The sequence below is a fragment of the Cebus imitator genome, unplaced genomic scaffold, assembly GCF_001604975.1.
Source record: "Cebus imitator isolate Cc_AM_T3 unplaced genomic scaffold, Cebus_imitator-1.0 Scaffold328, whole genome shotgun sequence".
NCBI lineage: Eukaryota > Metazoa > Chordata > Mammalia > Primates > Cebidae > Cebus > Cebus imitator.
The window spans coordinates 779,106-797,266 of record NW_016107643.1 but is presented as its reverse complement, the minus strand read 5'-3'; the positions used below and the strand labels follow the sequence as shown (position 1 = coordinate 797,266).

Here is an 18,161-nt window from a genome sequence, read left to right as displayed (position 1 = left end):
ACAGCATGTGCTCACTTCATGTCCCTGTATCACAATTTGGTAATTCTCACAATATTCCAAAGTTTTTCATTATTATAAATCTAATCTAGTGATCTGTGATCAATGACTTTACTATTGTAATTGTTTTGGGGTGTCACAAACTGAGCCCGTATATGATGGTGAGCTTAATGAATGCGTGTTGTATGTGTTCTGATTTCTCCACCAACCAGCCGTTTCCCGATCATCTCTCCCTCTCTTCAGGCCTCCTATTCCCTGAGACACACAGTGTCGAAATTAGGCCAATTAAAAACCCTCTGTCTGTTCAAGTGAAAGAAGAGTGGTAAATCTCTCACTTTAAATCAAAAGCTAGAAACTACTAAGCTTAGTGAGGAAAGCAAGTTGAAAGCCAAGACAGGCCAAAAGCCAGGCCTTGAGTGCCAGTTAGCCAAGTTGTGCATGCAAAGGAAAAGTTCTTGAAGGAAATTAAAAGTGCTACTCCAGTGAATGTAGGAATGATAAGAAAGCAAAGTAGCCTTATTGCTGATAAGGAGAAACTTTTAGTGAACTCTGTATAAGATCATACCAGCCACAACATTCCCTTAAGCCAAAGCCTAATCCAGAGCAAGGCCCTAACTCTTAAATTCTATAAAGGCTGAGAGAAGTGAGGAAGCCGCAGAAGTCTGAAGCTAGCAGAGGTTGGTTCATGAAGTTTAAAGGAAGAAACCATCTCTGTAACATAAAAGCACAAGGTAAAGGAGCAAGTGCTGACATAGAAGCTGCAGCAAGTTATCCAGAAGATCTAGAAAAGATCATTGACAAAAGTGGCTGGCTAAACAACAGATTTTCAATGTAGATAAAACAGTCTTATGTTGGAAGAAGATGCCATCTAGGCCTTTCATAGCTAGAAAGAAGTAAACACCTGGCTTCAAAGCGTATAAGGACAGGGCTGACTCTCTTGTTGGGGCCTAATGCAGCTAGTGACTTTAAGTTGAAGCTAACGCTCATTTACCATCATGAAAATCCTAGGATCCTTTATGCTAAATCTACTCTATCTGTGCTCTAGAAATGGGATAACAAAGCCTAGATGGCATGGCATTGTTTACTAAATGTTTAATGCCCACTATTGAGATCCAATGCTCAGAAAAAAAGATTCCTTTAAAAACATAGCTGCTCATTGACAACGTACCTGGTGCCCAAATACTCTGATGGAGATTAATGTTGTCTTTATGCCTTCTAACACAACATCCACTATGCAGTTCATGAATCATGGAGGGAGTGATTTTGAACTTCTTTTTTTTTTTTTTTTGAGATGGAGTCTCGCTCTGTTGCCCAGGCTAGAGTCCAGTGGTGCAATCTCGGCTCACCACAACTTTTGCCTCCCAGGTTCAAGCAACTATCCTGCTTCAGCCTCCTGAGTAGCTGAGACTATATACACACACCACCATGCCCAGCTAATTTTTATATTTTTTTAGTAAAGACAAGGTTTCACCATGTTGGCCAGTCTGGTCTCAAACTCCTGACCTCAAGTGATTCATTAGCATCGGCCTCCCAAATTGTTGGGATTAGAGGTGTGAGCCACCATGCCTGGCCTCAATTTTCAAGTCTTATATAAGACTTTTTTCTCTTTTTTTTTAATTAAAGAAAGACAGTGTCTTGCTCTGTTGCCCAAAATAGAGTGCAGTGATGTGATCACGGCTCACTGCAGCCTTGAAGCCTCAAACTCCTGGGCTCAAGTGATTCTCCAGCCTCAGCCTCCCAAGTAGCTGGGACTACTAGCGCATGCTAGTGTGCCTGGCTAAAAAATTTTGTGTGTGTGTGTGTAGATATGGGGACTCACTCTGTTGCCGGGCTGGTCTTGAACTCCTGGCCTCAAGTGATTCCTACACCTTGGCCTCCCAAAGTGCTGGGATTACAGGTGTGCACCACTGTGCTCAGCCTAGAAATACATTTTAAGGCTATAGCTGCCATAAATAGTAGTTCCTTTGATGGATCTGGACAAAGTAAATTGAAAACCTGGAAAGGAGTCACAATTCTAGATGCCATTAAGAGCACTTATGATTCATGAGAGGAGGTCAAAATATCAACATTAATAGGAGTTTGGAGGAAGTTGATTCCAATCCTCATGGATGACTTTGAGGGGTTTAAGACTTTAGTAGAAGTCTCTGCAGAGGTGGTAGAAATAGCAAGACAATCAGAATTAGGAGTAGAGCCTGAAGATGTGGCTGAATTGCTTCAATCTCAGCACTTGAACAAATAAGGATTTGCTTCTTATGGGTGAGCAAAGAAAGTGGGTTTTTTGTTGTTGTTGTTTGCTTGTTTGTTTGTTTTGAGACAGAGTCTCACTCTGTCACCCAGGCTGAAGTGCAGTAGCATGATCTCAGCTCACTGCAACCTCTCTTGCCCAAGTTCAAGCACTTTTCCTGCCTAGGCCTCCTGTAACTGAGAATATAGGCACCCACCACCACACCCGGCTATTTTTTGTGTTTTCACTAGAGATGGGGTTTCACCATGTAGGCCAGGCTGGTTTTGAACTCATGGCCTCGAGTGCTCCGCCCACCTCGGCCTCCCAAAGTGCTAGGACTACAGGTGTGAGCCACCGTTCCTGGCTGAAAGTGGTTTCTTGAGATGGCATCTACTACTGGTGATGGTATCTACTACTGTGAACACTGTTGAAATGACAACAAAAAGAGTATTACATATACTTAGTTAATAAAGCAGCGGTATGGTTTGAAAGGATTGACTAAATTGTGGAAGTTCTACTGTGGATAAAATGCTATCAGACAGCAATGCATGCTACTGAGAAACCTTTCATGAAAGCAAGGGCCCACTGATATGGCAACTTCATTGTTGTTTTCAGAAATTGTGGTAGCTACCCTAACCTTCAGCAACCACAACTTGGATTAGTTAGCAGCCATCACCATTGAGGTAAGACCCTCCACCAGAAAAAATACTACAAGTTGCTTAAGGCTCTGATAACCACTAGCACATTTTAGCAATAAAGTATTTTTAAATTAGGGTATGTACATTTTTTTAGACACAATGCTATTGCACACAATATACTACAGTATAGTGTAAACATAAAACTTTTACATGCACTGGGAAAGCAAAAAATTCATGTGATGTGTTTTGTAATATTCACTTTATTGTTGTGGTCTAGAACTGAACCTGTAATATCTCCAGAGTATGTCTGTATATCCTTTGGCATTATTTGAATTCTTTACAACCCATATGGATTTCTTTTGACATTCTATAACTAAAATCATTGGGTGAAAAAACATCTGATAGGAAAATAGATATTCACACAGATCTAGGATGCCAGTTATCACTGTATTGCCTCTCAACTCCAAATTCACCCTTTAACACACGTTCTATGGTAATGGTCAGCATGGCAATGGTCAGCGTTCCTTTAAGCACTTCTTCTTTATAGAGAGCATGTTAAGCTTTCTCAGCAGAGGGCGCTGGAAGGACACTGCATTAGGAAAGGGCCCTCCTGTGCTTCCAGTGGTGGCTGCCAGCCAGCAGCCAGGGTGGAGAACATGTGGAACTGCTCTGCCCCAGCCACACATCCACAAAGCATGGTCCCTCAGCAACACTGCAGCCCTCCCTGTATCGCTTTTCTCAGGTTCTCTCGATAGACGCTATACTCCAGGCTTCCTGCCCATGCCAGGTCCCCACTTCCTCTCCATACCAACTTGCCTGGCCACTGGCTGCACCCTACCTGTGTCCTAGGGTTTCCACAAACTCCCTCTGCACACCTGTACACCGAGCCGCTGGCTGTGACTTGTCATATATACATATATATATATACATATATTTGTTTGTTTGTTTGTTTTGTTTTGAGATGGAGTTTCCCTCTTGTTGTCCAGGCTGGAGTGCAATGGCGTAATCTTGGCTCGCTGCAACCTCCACCTCCTGGGTTCAAGTGATTCTCCTGCCTCAGCCCCCTGAGTAGCTGAGATTACAGGTGCCCACCACGCCCAGCTAATTTTTTGTATTTTTAGTAGAGACAAGGTTTCGCCATGTTGGCCAGGGTGGTCTCAAACTCCTGACCTCAGGTAATCCACCCACTTGGTCTCCCAAAGTGCTAAAATTGCAGGCGTGAGCACCTGGCCAACAATTCTTTATATTAAACTTTCCAGGTTAAGTCTTCTGACTGGACCTGGACCCAGACTGATACAGACTTGGAATAGAAGGAACAGTTCCAGAAGACAGATCCCCTAAAGATGGGATTTGGGAACTGGCTTGGTGTTGAGCTCTTTGTCAATGGAAAACAGATGCTATAACCCATTGTATGTACTTGCATCACAATTTATCAAGCCTGCAGTTTACTGTGATGAAATGGTAACTGAAACATGTATTATGGGAGTGACTTCTGTATTTGCCACTATTGGAGTAATGATGACTTTATACATGGTGGTATGGAATGGATTATTTTGAGCTCACTTGAACATTTACAAAGAGAAAGTGATCTTAGGTCCGTTAACATTCAACTTGAGTCACGTTCTGAGAAGCAGAAGGCTTCTCTAACAGCCCTAAAAGAATCTTGTTTTGGCCAGGTGCGGTGACTCACACCTGTTAATCCTAGCACTTTGGGAGGCCGAGGCAAGTCAATCACCTGAGGTCAGAAGTTTGAGATCAGCCTGGCCAAGATGCTGAAATCCTGTCTCTACTAAAATTACAAAAAATTAGCCTGGCGTGGCGGTGCATGCCTATAATCCCAGCTACTCAGGAGGCTGAGGCAGGAGAATCACGAACCCCAGAGAGGCAGAGGATGCAGTGAGCTGAGATTGTGCCATTGCACTCCAGCCTGGGCAACAAGAACAAAACCCCATCTCAAAAAAAAAACAAAACAAAAACCCAACACATTTTTTGCAGCCACATAGCTGCTATTACTGAAAATCAAACACAAAATTGTGTGAGTTGTTGAGTTACAACAGTTGAATTCGCCAACATACCATTTCTTGTGTGCAAATTAGGGTACTGATAGGAAACAATGAGATCCTGAATCTTGGAAGAGGGACATCTGGTTAGATCTACACAAAACTGACAATTTTGGACTCCTAGGTCATTCTGAGCTTCCCTTGCCAGAGGAAAGCCTTCCTGTCTCCCAGGAGACTAGCTTTTGCTTGAAAACCCTGATAACCTAACTTGGGGTAGATGTCTTAGAAGCCTCCCAATCCAAGTAACACTGCCAATAGCAAAGACAATACACGACTCCAGTATCACACCATTCCTGGAGGAACCAGCCTACAAGTTGATTATATTGGGTCTCTTATATTTCAGAGAGGGCAATGATTTATCCCCACTGGAACAGATACATATTCTGAAAGTGGATTTGCCTTTCCTGCCCGCAATGTGTTTTCCAGCACCCACCATCTGTGGATTTACAGAATTATTTATCCAGCATTGTGACATTCTGCAAAGCACTGCATCTAATCAAAGACCTCATTTCACAGCAAAGAAAGGTAGCAGTGGGCTCACGGCTATGGGATCAATTGGCCTTACCCTAAGCCCCATCACTCAGAAGTGGCTGACCTAAGTTTACTGACAACTTGGTTATAGCACCAATTCCAAGACAATATCCTTAAAAGGACAGGGCTTGTCTTATAGGATGCAGCCTATGCTTTTAATCAGAGATGATCATATGGTGTTATCTCCACCATTTGGGACCTAGATTCAAGAGGTGGAAGTGGGAGTGGCTCCGCTCACCTGATAACAACCTTGCAAAAATGTTGCTTCAGTCAGGCATGGTGGCTCACACTTGTAATCCCGGCACTTTGAGAGCCTGAGGTGGGCAAATCACCTGAGCCCAAGAGGTTGAGGCTGCAGTTAGCCAAGACTTCACCACTGCACTCCAGCCTGAATGATAGAGTGAGATCTCGTCTCTAAAAAAATTAAAGTTAAAAATAAAAAAGAAATGAAAGTAGAGCCCTTGTAGTGAGTGAATGAGGCTGACTTCATATAACAGGATTGCGAGAGCCCAGTTGGGGTTGGTGCCTGTTGGTGTCCCAACCTGCCTGTTGTGTGAACCTCACAGCAGTGCTCATCAGCCTGGGTACATGTACAGAGGTGGTGAGAGACTGGTGCACTGGGAGGTGGCTCTGCACCGGGCAGGTGTAACCAAAGGACAAAGAATCAACGTTAGGGAAAGGGCAAGAAAAAAAATGAAGCAATTGACTGTGGCTGTACTCTAAGGTGGGTAGAGAAAGAAATATCTACAGAAGAGGGTTCTGCAGGTTGACACCAAGAGAACAAAGGGCTCCATGAATGACAATCCTAAGGAGGTTGAAAGATGGGTATATCATCGGGAGGTATTAAGAGTATCAGTGCAGACAGGAGCTTGTGGTCAGAGAGAGGGCAGTTTGAATTCAGCATTTCAGAGGTAGAGCAGTTCTGGATAAGCACAAGGGTGGCGTGGCATCCAGGGAGGGGGTGGCTGTGATGGATAAAATCACCTGAGTAGAGGTCACAGAACCATGAAGCCAGGTGGCCACTGAAGTCACCCTGGAAGTTGGCAAGAGCTGGGATGCCTAGGAGGCTGTGGGCCAAAACAACAATCAGGGAGCAATGCAGTTGGTCCAGGATGTCAGCAGCAACACAGAGCAGGTGAGAAGGAGGCACAAGAGACCCCAAAAGTGGGTACAAAAGTAAGGGTCAGGGAGTGAAGAGCACTCATGTATGGACCACCTCCTGAAGCTTTAAAGTGGGCTTCTTGAGGACAGTGAGGTGACCCAAGCTGTGCCTTGAGGGTACTACAGGGTATGGATGGGCAGAGTGAAGGGCAGCTTCTCAGAAAAGCCTAAGGGTGAGGACTCTGTGAGGACAAGCCACACCCTTAGTGAGGAAGGCCAGCTCCATCTTTCTTCTCCACTCCTAGGTCCCAGAAGTGGAAATCTCAGCAGCAGTAAATGGACCTTGGAATCTAATATGAGGAAATCGTTAAACCTAATGGTACTGGTAGCTTCAATTCCAGTCCCCTGCTGGAAACAGGAAATTCCTGTGGCAGGGCAGCTGAACCGCTGGAGAAGCACAGTCTACTGGGGTGTGAGAAGACCCTTGTGTGAAAATAGATGATCTCTGCCTGTCCAAGCTAAGATATCAGACCATATGGGAGGAAGATGCATTGTTAGGTATAATCTGGTTGCCTTGGGGTATAATTCAGTAATTCCCAAATCCCAGGCCCTAAAGAGAGTTCACTGTCACTCCTGTAATTCCTTGTTTCCAGCCTGGCTCAAAAACATAAAGTAGTCGTGGGCATTGTTGCTGGGAATGTAAAATGGTTTATCAGCTACTATGGAAAACAGTATAGCAGTTCCTCAAAAAGTAAACATAGATTTACCGTATGATCCAGAAATTCCACTTCTGGGTGTACACCCAAAATAATTAAAAGCGGAGTACAGAGGCTGGGCGGGCGGCTCACGTCTGTAATCCCAGCACTTTGGGAGACTAAGGCGGGCAGATCACCTGAGGCGAGGAGTTCAACACTAGCCTGGCCAACATGGTGAAACCCCATGTCTACTAAAAATACAAAAAAAAATTAGCCGGGCAAGGGATGGGTGCCTGTAATCCCAGCTACTTGGGAGGCTGAAGCAGGAGAATCGCTTGAAGCCGGGAGGCGAAGGTTGCAGCGAGCTGAGATCTCGCCACTGCACTCCAGCCTGGGCAACAGAGTGAGACTCTGTCTCAAAAAAAAAAAAAAAAAAAAAAAAAAAAAAAAAAAAAAAAGAAAGAAAGAAAAAAAAGAAAAGCCGAGTACAAAAAATACTGAAGAGATATTTGTAGACCCATATTCATAGTAGATTATTCACAATAGCCAAGGGCTGACAGCAACCCAAGTGTCCACGGGCAGATGAAATGGATAAGCAAAATGTGGTATATGCATATAATGGAGTATTCTTCAGCCTCAAAAAGGAAGAAAATTCTGACATATGCTACAACATGAATAAACCTTGAAGATACTATGCTAAGTGAAATAAGCCAGTCACAGGAAGATAAGCGGTGTAGAACTCCACTTACGTAAGGAGTCTAGAGTAGTCAAATTCAGAGACAGAACATAGAATAGTGGTTGCCATGGGCTGAGGGGAGGAAGAAATGGGGAGTTACTGTTTAAGGGTATAGAATTTCAGTTTTGCAAGATGAAGTTCGGATACTGGTTACACAACAATGTGAATATACTTAACACTACTAAAGAGTACACTAAAAAATGGTTAAGAAAGTAAATTTTTTATCATTTATATTTAACCACAATTTTTTTACATGTTCATTTTTTTGTTGTTGTTCAGCCTCCCGAGTAGCTGGGATTACATGTTCGTGCCACTATATATGGCTGATTTTTTTGAAAAAAATGTTCATGTTTATATATTAAAAAAACCAAAATGAAACAAAAATATAACTACTTAAATAGTTGCCCACCCTTCTAAAAATAATTTCAGGAGTTTATAATGCATCTTAATTCTCCTTTCTTTCACCATAATATGCTTCTTAAGTACGTGAAATTCAGTGTACTTAAAACTAAGCTCACCTTCTTTTCTGCCAAACTCACTCTTCCTTTCTCATAATTTTATTTAAGCCCCAAATCCAAGTCATCCTTGATTCCTTGCTCTCCTTCCTCCCTACCAAGTGCAACCATTATAAATTGCTTCCCTTTTACCTTTTAAATTTCTCTCAGATTGGCCCCTTCTCTCCACCTCCACCATCACCACCCATAGTACCGGCCATCTTCAACTTCTTCCTGGTCTGTTCTGTCAGGCTCCTAACCATCTCCTTTGTTTCCATTTTTGATTGTTCCTGCCAACTTTTTCCCACTATTGGCTACAAAAGGAACTTAAAACAAATACACACACACACACCCTTGCAAATCCAATCACATCAATCTTTTGTTAAGGCTCTTTAATTGAGGCTTCCCATTGTTCTGGTCTACAAGTCCCCTGGCAGGGTGTGATCCCTAAAAGAAGTGCATTTCCTTTCAAGGGCATTTCCTGTTTCTGGTGCCTATGGCACTCCAGCCACACTGGCTCTCTAGGTCACTGTGCATGCCCCAGTCCTTCCTGCAACAAGACTTTTGTGTATATGCTCTTCTCCACCTCCATCCTACTTCCTGCACTTAAATCTACTCATTCCCTAGACAGGGTATTATTACTTCTTTCAGAATGTCTTCTCTGCCTTTGACTCTCCCAGTCTGTGACATGTTCTCTGCTGAGAAATGCTGAGTGTATGATAAATTATATTGTTTGCTAAGAAGAATGATGCCAAGGAAAGCCTAGCTGCCACCAGCCCCAAGGGGAAAACTGCTTGGGGCATTCTAATGTATCAAAACAGTATATGTATATCATACACCAGTTAAAATACTTCTTTAAGCACGGGATATGTGACCCTGCCCCCATGGTTCCCTCGTGGAGAATACTTTCTAGTATCAATGGTAAGCAGGCACCCGCTGCCCACCTAGCTTATCTTGGGTCTATGAGAAAACACAGAACACCTGCCTGTTGATAATAATCACCTGTTCAGAGAGAATAACTACATGGGTTCGAATCTGCTCGGGGGGCCGAAGCCCGGAATGCTGTCAGCCTCTGAGGCTCTCAGCTCAGAAGGCTGTTGACCCCCAGACAGTTCCACTTTGCTGTTCTATCTGGGTGTCTGCTTCTTAATGCTTTCAGCACCACCTAGGTAGGGGGTCTCTACAGCCGAGCTGGTCTCAGTAGTTCTCTTAGGTTATTTGCTCCTATACCTCTCCTTATAATGATTATTATCAAACAAACACTGAGTGATTATCAACTGTCTCACCTGCTGCCTGCAAGCTCTATGAGGGCAGGTAAAACCCTTCCAAATCTGTTTTATTATACAAGCTCAGCCTGCAAAAGGAATGGGACAAACTAATTTAGATTAGCCCAAGTTGCATTTTTAAGATAAAAAAAATGGCCTGACTTCTGGAGTCCCATAAGAACTGGTCACCATTTCTCTTCCTTGCCTTCCCAAATTGCATGAGTTCTCCAGAATACTGCTTCCAATGCAAAAGAATCCTGTCAGGCAGATAGGTCTTGAAATGCAATGTCTGCCACCTGTTTATTATTCATTCACTTACTCAGACATGTATCAAGGCCTGCCTATGCATAAAGCTATGCACACATATGAACAAAAATAAGTACTTGCTCTTAAAGCATTTCCACTCTTGTGGAAAAGGTGAAACATGCTCTTACATTTTCCTGTTAACCGCCCCCACTACCTGAAACCCTATGTTTTAACTAGTTGTATAACCTGGCCTCTCTGTGCCTCAGCTTCCTCATCAGTAAGATGGTAACCACCTCATGGGATTGTAAGGCTTCACCAAGTTAAGACACATAAAGTACTTAGCATAATGCTTAGTACATAAGAAAGGTTCAATAGCTGTTAGCAACTTAAAACATAAATATCCTCCCCAGCAAGGCTTAGACCCGTAATACTTTCTGGCAGTACAGCACAGGTAAGGGTAGGTTAGCCATTCAGGTTGTGTCTGTGGCATGCACCCAACACATACATTCTTTTAAAACTTTATTAACATGTCAATAAAGACTACATCTGATAAATAAGAGCTCTGCGGTAATGAGGTCATTGTCTGCAGTACTCTTTGATTTAATAAGCCTGGGTAGGCAACAGGTATCTTCAAAATAATACAAGCTGATATTTTAAAAGTGAATGTTGTGTCAATTTGCTGGTGTGTAAATACTAGATGACGTGGCTACCTTTGTCAGCTGATATCCCGCCTCCACAGAAACAAGTTGAAGTAATTATTTCCTACTGATTTTATGGATTTTTTTTTTTTTTTTGAGATGGAGTCTCACACTGTCGTCCAGACTGGAGCGCAGTGGCGTCATCTTGGCTCACTGCAACTTCCATCTCCCAGGTTCAAGCAATTCTTCTGCGTCAGCCTCCTGAGTAGCAGGGGCTACAGGTACACGCCACCACTCTCCGCTAATTTTTGTATTATTAATAGAGACGGGGTTTCGCAATATTGGCCAGGCTGATCTCAAATTCCTGACCTTGTGATACGCCAGCCTTGACTCCCAAAGTGCTGGGATTACAGGTATGAGACACTGAGCCCGGCGATTTTATGGATTTTAATGAAGTTTTTGCAATTTTTTCATATTGCACAGGCATATGTGCCCCCCACCCTGCCCCGCCCCAGACAGATTCTTGCTCTGTTGCCCAGACTGGAGTGAAAAATTAGCCAGGCGTGGTGGCGGGGGTCTGTAGTCTCAGCCACTCGGGAGGCTGAGGCAGAATTGCTTGAACCCAGGAGGCGGAGGTTGCAGTGAGCCAAGTGCCAATGCACTGCAGCCTAGGCAACAGAGCAAGACTCTGTCCTCAAATAAAAAAAAGAAAGAAAGAAAGAAAATGAAAATTAACACGCTTTCCGCCCTCAAGGAGCTTTGTTTAGCAGAAGAAACCTATACAAATATCGCCTAAATATACAAATAGGCCATACCTAATAGACCCTAGCGCTGGGCCCAGTGAGACTCACAGGATTCTCTATTGGAGGAGAATCAGGCACAATTCCAAAAAGAACCCTTGAACTAAGTCCTGAAGGATGCACAAAATTCTTCAATGACATAGAGAAACGGCAGTGTCCACAAAAGGAACTGCAGACTGGTTGGGACCCGGTAATTCTGCGTGGCTGGAACGCAAGATTTGGGTAGGAGAGCGGTAGATGAGGTTGGAGAGACAAACAGGGCTGCCTTGTAGATAGATGTTCCATGAAAAGTTCGTACTTTTTTCTAAGTAGGGAAGCTATGGGAAAATCCTAATCTGGGTAACGATGTTACGGGTTTACACTTTAGAAAGAACCGTGTTTTAGGACTCTACAACTCCCATGGGAGGGCTGCCCTAAGCCAGGGGTTCTCACTCCCGCTGTTCCGGGATTCACGGACTACTCGCCGCCTTTTCCCAGCCTTGATCAGCACTGTTACCCCGCCCGCCGTGCGATCCCGCCCCCCTCGGAGCGCCCCTGTGGTCTGACTTCAGCAGCATTTTCCGGCAGGAGACTGGGCACTCGCTGTCACCCGCGAGCGGCCTCCCTCAACGCGATTTGAGCATCCTTCCGGAGGCTAACAGACCTGGGCTTCGGCGTGACCACTGTGCTTGCCTCAGTTTCCTTTTCTGGAGCAGGGAAGGCCCGGCTCCCTGCTCATAGGCCGCTGTGCGCTAAGTGGCAGACGCTCTGGGAGAGCCGGCGCCGGGCGGACCCCAGCGCCAGTAGTGACGGGGGCTAGGGCCGCCAGAGCCGCCGGGTGACTCCAGCCGGCGGGCGAGCGGGGTAAGCCGGACCGCGGGCGGGAGGGCGGGGCGGCTCACCGGTAAAAGGCAGAGTCCCCGAGCGGGTTCCAGTTCGCCGTGTAACAGTCCATGCTGGTGCAGACAGCAGCAGGGAAGCGCCGAGGGGACACCCACCCAGAGCAGGCTCCAGGCCGGCACTTCCGCTTCCGCCCGTGCGGGTCACGTGGCGAGGCCGCCGCCGCGGCCATCACCACTGTGGGCAGACGCACTTGGCCAAGACTGCTGCGACCCCTGCCCGCACTTGGGCTTCGCGCCTGCTAGGTGGGCCCAGCCCTGGCTCCTGCCCTCTGTGGCGGCCACCTCCATCGCCTTGCTGCCCCTTCGGGCACTGGCGGTCGCTCAGGGCGCGACATGGGTGAACAGAAGTGGAAGCTGTGAGCGTCGCAGCCCCAGGCGCCGAGGCCTGAGGCGCCGTCGGGGCCACTGCGACGCTCGCATGGAGAACGCTGGGCGCTGTGCTGCGCACCGACGGCTAACCGGGACCCACGGTCTCTGCGGGGCGGGACCTTTGCAGAACCGACTGGGCCGCGGGAACATGAGGCTTGGCCAGGAGCCCGCTGAGGGCCTGGCGCGCGGTGCGCAGGCCTGCCCGGGTCGCAGGTGAACGGCGCGGAGCCCCGGGACTTGGTAATTGGCGCGAGCGGGCGCGCGCATGCGCGGGACGGCAGCGGGCACGTGGTGAGGCGCAGGGCGCGTTGCGCGGGAAGCTCCCCAGTGCCCTGGAGGCCTGCTGTCTTGGCACCCTGCATCCGGTGCCAAGTGTGACCAAGGCTGGTGCCACCGTGGCTCTGCCGCCGTCACCTCTTCCCTTTAGCGCTGAGCAGCCCTGGAGGGGCTGGCGCAGACGTCCGTTGTCCCGGGGCTGGCCCTGAGGCCGACCTGCCCTGAGTCCCCGCCGTCGCGCGGCTTAGTGGCCTCTCCCTGCAGCCTGTCGTATTCGGTGGCGCCATGGTCTTCTGTCTGTCGAGCGAGGAGTCGCGCCGCCCGCTTCGAAGCAACATGGTCCACTTCCAGGCCTCGGAAGTCCAGCAGCTGCTACACAACAAATTCGTGGTCATCTTGGGGGACTCCAGTGAGTGCCTCTCCTAGGATGACACTTCCAGTCCCACAGCTTGCAGCCTGTTCAGTGTGTCTGGACCATTTGTCTCCATCTCACATCTTCTGTCTGTCCTCTAGTCTGTTCTCAACCAGTAGGTATTCTCTTTTTTTTTTTTTTTTTTTTTTTTTTTTGAGACAGAAGACAGAGCCTTGCTTTGTCACCCAGGCTGGAATGCAGTGGCTGAATCTCAGCTCACTGCAACCTCCGCCTCCCAGGTTCAAGTGATTCTCCTGCCTGTCTCAGCCTCCCGAGTAGCTGGGACCACAGGTGCCCTCTACCATGCCCAGCTAATTTTTTGTATTTTTAGTAGAGACGGGGTTTCACTGTGTTAGCCAGGATGGTTTTGCTCTCCTGACCTCGTGATCCGCCCGCGTTGGCCTCCCAGTGTTGGGATTACAGACGTGAGCCACCGTGCCCAGCCAGGTTTTCTCTTTTTATGTCCCACACATCTTCCACAGGTGTCCTGACAGGTGTAATAACCTGTACACTTGTTGGCCCATCCTTGCTCAGCGTTTCTTGCTGGGACACCCCCTCTCCCCCATAATTTCCATCATGAAACTGTTGCATTGTGTAGTGTGTCTCCCGGGTGACTTGAACAACTTAATTTCTGCCAGGTGATCTTGGGTCATTGTATACTGCTGGCCAGAAGGCACACAGAACAGAGGCAATGCCAGGACTTTTTAACCTCATCTTTTCTCCTGCCTCTAAGTAAACACTCCATGGAGCTGGTGTTGGGCAGCTCAGCCCTGGGAAGATAGGGTCCTGGACTTGGAAGGAGCTGGGGCAGGATAAGGTCTGCCTCAGCCTTGGGATCTCTGTCTCCCCGCAGTTCAGCGGGCTGTGTACAAGGACCTGGTGCTCTTGCTCCAGAAAGACTCACTGCTCACAGCTGCCCAACTGAAAGCCAAGGTGAGGGAAGCTTGGTGGCCATGTCAGTGGTGGGTGGGCACAGCCCCTGGCCTGGCAGGGTTCTCCTCCATGGCATGGATCTGACCAGTAGGGCTGGGGGGTGGGTAGGGGGAGCTGAGCTTTGAACAGGACCAGCTGGTGGCTGGGGGCCAGCTGGGCGAGCTACACAACGGGACGCAGTACCGTGAGGTCCGCCAGTTCTGCTCAGGCTCTGGCCACCACCTTGTGCGCTTCTACTTCCTCACTCGTGTTTACTCCGAGTACCTTGAGGATGTTCTGGAAGAGCTGACATATGGACCTGCTCCGGACCTGGTGATCATCAACTCCTGCCTCTGGGATCTCTCCAGGTTGGGGCGAGGGGAAGGGATATACCGGTTGGGGCTGGAAGTATGGCTCAGAGGCAGTCCACCCCTGTGCTCTTGCCCACCCTGTATGTCACCCAATAGATATGGTCGCTGCTCAATGGCGAGCTACCGGGAGAACCTGCAGCGGGTGTTTGTGCGCATGGACCAAGTGTTGCCAGACTCCTGCCTGCTGGTGTGGAACATGGCGATGCCCCTGGGGGAGCGTATCACTGGGGGTTTTCTCCTGCCAGAGGCAAGTTACTGAGGCCCATCAGGACAAGAGATGGGACAATAGGCTGGTAGATAGGACACCTTGATTTCCGACCCTGCTTTATTCTGTGGCTCTTAGAGGCTGCACTTTCTCATTCAGCTCCAGCCCCTGGCAGGCTCCCTGCGGCGGGATGTGGTTGAAGGGAACTTCTACAGTGCTACGCTGGCTGGGGACCACTGCTTCGATGTCCTAGACCTCCACTTTCATTTCCGGCACGCGGTACAACACCGTCATCGGGATGGCGTCCACTGGGACCAGCATGCGCACCGCCACCTCTCACACCTGCTTCTGACCCATGTGGCTGACGCCTGGGGCGTGGAGCTGCCCAAACGTGACTATCCCCCTGGTGAGCCCTACCATAAGTGGGGGTAGTGATGCACTGGGGCCCTCAGAGCACAGGGCTCAGAAACAGAATGGGACAGAGCCACTCAAGGGAAGTAGGGGTCCCTTTAAGGACTGCTCTGGCTCCTGTATGCTCTCCTTCCTCAACCCCTTAGGAGGGTTAGATTGTCGGAGCAATATTCTTATCCAAGTTCCAGTTTCCTACAGTCTGGCTGTGTAGTCCTTTCTGTGTACATAAAGGAGCTTATACGTGTACTGACCACATAAGACAGCATGTTCCAAGAGTCCTACCCAGCAGATGAACAGAAAAGAAATGGGGCACAGATGTGAGGGGTGAAAAGACAAGGAGGAAGGGCCATCCTCCTCAGGATGATTGGCAGTGTGGCAGAAGCAAGGAAGACTGGACAGGAAGACAGTGTGGTAGAAACAAGGAAGCCCATCAGCTGGGGGGCAGGGGTGCAGCCAACTGGCAGGGTGTGGAGTAGGGATGTTGCATCGAGAAGGCCAGCCTTATGGAATTGGGCTCAATGGACAGTATTCCATAGGCTTCTTAGTTCAGTCTCAGTCCCAGTATGACTGGTGCAGCTTGGTGTAGCTCTCCTCTGGCCCCATCTCAGGGTCATTGGTGGAGGCTTCTGAGGACCCCACTCCTCCTGCTTGTTTTGAGGCACTGCTCCCCATCACATCTCAACTGTAACACTCTGCTGCAGAACCTCTGCTTCCATATCAACATTCCAGACCCTGCATGCACACAAAGGGGGCACCATGGCTAATTGTCTCCATGGAAGCTTCTCTGCATCATGTCCTTAAAAGAGCAAGCTTTCTGCTGCACTAGTTGACGACTCACACCTTTCAGCCCCAGTGTCTAGCACAATTGCCCTGTACACGGTATCAACAGAATAGTATTTGTTGAATGGGAGGCATGAGTCACATTAGAAGGCTGCTTGTACAAGAGGATGTGGGGGCACAGAGTGTCCAGGAATATCATAGAGACAAATCTGTAGCACTTGATAGCCAGGAGTTGGAGCATCAGGGAGGTGAATTCGGATTTTGGTTAAACATCCCAATTTCCTTGTTTTGATATGAGGATTGATCCCCAGCAAATGAAGGGATATTCTAAAGCTTGTAAGGCTAGTTGTGATGGCTTAGGCCTTTGAAATCCAATTTGGAGTTACAGAAGTAAGGGCCACGAAAAGGGAGAGTTGATTTGGGGTAGGAGGATGGGTCATTGAGTTTGGTCAGGGCAGATTTATTTAGGTCCTGTGGAAATACAGAGTAGGTTTGCAGTCAGTGGTACCCAGCAGAGAGATGAAAACTGAGGGCACAACAGGAACAGTGTTCATGCTTTGGATTGGCAAGAAAGAGGGGCTGTGGTGGAAACAAAAGGAGATGAGGGTAGGGACGCTTTTAGGAAGGACTGAGGCTTTTGGAACTTGTTAGTAAGTGGTTAATAGGAGAAGTGTTGAGGGCATGGGTTTGGATTAAAAGAGGCAATGAGCAATTGAGGAGGAAATGGAAATTGGGCAAAACATTCCTTTTGGAAGTTTGGATGGTAAAGGGGAGTAGTTGGGGAAGGGAGTAACAGGATCTTTATGTTTGGCTTATTTATTGGTCTATGGGGAGGAGGTGGGAGAGGAAAAAGCTAGATATAGGACCTGGGCAAACAAAGAAGGGTCTGGAGGGAAGTGAGGTTAGAACAAAAGTAGGTCTGAGAGGTAAGAAAGAAGGAACACACCTTGGGCTTGGCCTGACATGAGAGGAAATTAGGAAAACTGGGTAGAGGGCAAGGGCGCTCCAGCCTGGTGGCTCTGCTCTCCAAGAGGAAGGAATAGAGCTTTAGAAGTGTGGACAGCCAGAGTTCAGGGCAGCGTGGCTCCCAAGCCTACCTAAAACAACCATCCCATTCCTAGACCCGTGGATTGAGGACTGGGCAGAGATGAATCATCCATTCCAGGGAAGCCATAGGCAGACCCCAGACTTCGGGAAGCATCGGGCCTTGTTCCCACCCCCACCTTCTCCTTTACCCCCTCCCATGTCTTTTCCCTACCCACTTCCTCAGCCCTCGCCACCTCCCCTCTTCCCACCTCTGCCCCAGGATACCCCTTTTTTCCCAGGCCAGCCCTTCCCACCCCATGAATTCTTCAACCATAATCCAATGGAAGACTTCTCGATGCCACCCCACTTAGGTAGGTGCCTCTGCAGCTCCACTACCTCCTGTACCTTCCCTTACCCAGCCTCCTATGCCTAGATGAGCTGAGAAGAATTGGGTAGCTCCTTGTGCCCCCAATGCTGGGTTTGGTCACAGCAGCCCCTGAGTCTGAAACATCACTTAAAGGCTCATTAATCAGCTCACAGGTTGTCACTATTTCACTGTCTGAAGGTAGGGGAAGGGCTGTCCCTGTTTTGCAGATGGGGAAACAGAGGAGCTCACCTGGAGGACAAGAGTTACCTGAAGGCAAAGCTGTACTCATTCTGGCCAGAAGCCTGTTCTGATAATGACTGGTTCTTTTGTAGGATGTGGCCCTGGAGTGAAGTTTGTGCCCGGCCCCCCGCCATCTCCAATCCCTGGCCCTAATCCCCATGGTCAGCACTGGGGCCCAGTGATCCACCGGGGGATGCCACGCTGTGTTCCTAACAGCCCCTACCATGTGCCAAGAATGGGGGGGCCCTGCAGGCAGCGGCTCAGACACTCAGAGAGACTGATCCACACATACAAACTGGACAGATGGCCTACTGCCCATTCGGGGACATGGCCTGGGTAGACTGAATCTTGGGCTGGGACTGGATGTGCCAATGGCCCAGCAGGGCCTGCCTGGCACCTCAGGTACTGGGCTATGGTGTCTGCTATGCCTAGTATTGTTCTTGTCCATTGCTGTCACCAATAAAGGCATGGAAGAACAGAGTGACA

The 18,161-nt window shown here is 48.1% G+C and overlaps 2 protein-coding genes across 7 annotated transcripts in view; one reads left to right on the top strand and one right to left on the bottom strand.

The window, feature by feature from the left end:
* The window catches only part of VPS16 (VPS16 core subunit of CORVET and HOPS complexes), a 23,233-nt gene extending 10,731 nt beyond the window's left edge, over nucleotides 1-12,502 (bottom strand). For 2 of the 5 annotated variants that reach the window (XM_017504756.2, XM_037730056.1), the window contains exon 1: nucleotides 12,307-12,502. In XM_017504756.2, the coding sequence (XP_017360245.2) occupies nucleotides 12,307-12,476 (170 nt within the window). In that variant the 5' untranslated portion in view covers nucleotides 12,477-12,502. The remainder of the gene's footprint in view (nucleotides 1-12,306) is intronic. The other 3 variants (XM_017504757.2, XM_017504759.2, XM_017504758.2) reach the window with 2 other exon arrangements.
* On the top strand, nucleotides 11,889-18,161 carry PCED1A (PC-esterase domain containing 1A). Of its 2 annotated transcripts, none has more exons than XM_017504769.1 (8): nucleotides 11,889-12,268; nucleotides 13,216-13,360; nucleotides 14,217-14,296; nucleotides 14,405-14,643; nucleotides 14,743-14,893; nucleotides 15,011-15,257; nucleotides 17,164-17,439; nucleotides 17,768-18,161. In XM_017504769.1, exons 2-8 carry the CDS (start codon nucleotides 13,237-13,239, stop codon nucleotides 18,013-18,015), a joined length of 1,365 nt encoding a protein of 454 aa, XP_017360258.1. In that variant the 5' UTR covers nucleotides 11,889-12,268; nucleotides 13,216-13,236; the 3' UTR covers nucleotides 18,016-18,161. The 2 variants fall into 2 exon arrangements, with proteins under 2 accessions (XP_017360258.1, XP_017360257.1); XM_017504768.2 differs by lacking the exon at nucleotides 11,889-12,268 and adding an exon at nucleotides 12,447-12,915.

Bases quoted from the DNA above. Each gene is read 5' to 3' on its own strand.
- PCED1A (XM_017504769.1), top strand. From the start codon at position 13,237: ATGGTCTTCTGTCTGTCGAGCGAGGAGTCGCGCCGCCCGCTTCGAAGC. The intron at 14,297-14,404 runs GTGAGGGAAGCT...GGGGGTGGGTAG, and splicing joins CTGCCCAACTGAAAGCCAAG to GGGGAGCTGAGCTTTGAACA. The intron at 17,440-17,767 runs GTAGGTGCCTCT...GTTCTTTTGTAG, and splicing joins CTCGATGCCACCCCACTTAG to GATGTGGCCCTGGAGTGAAG.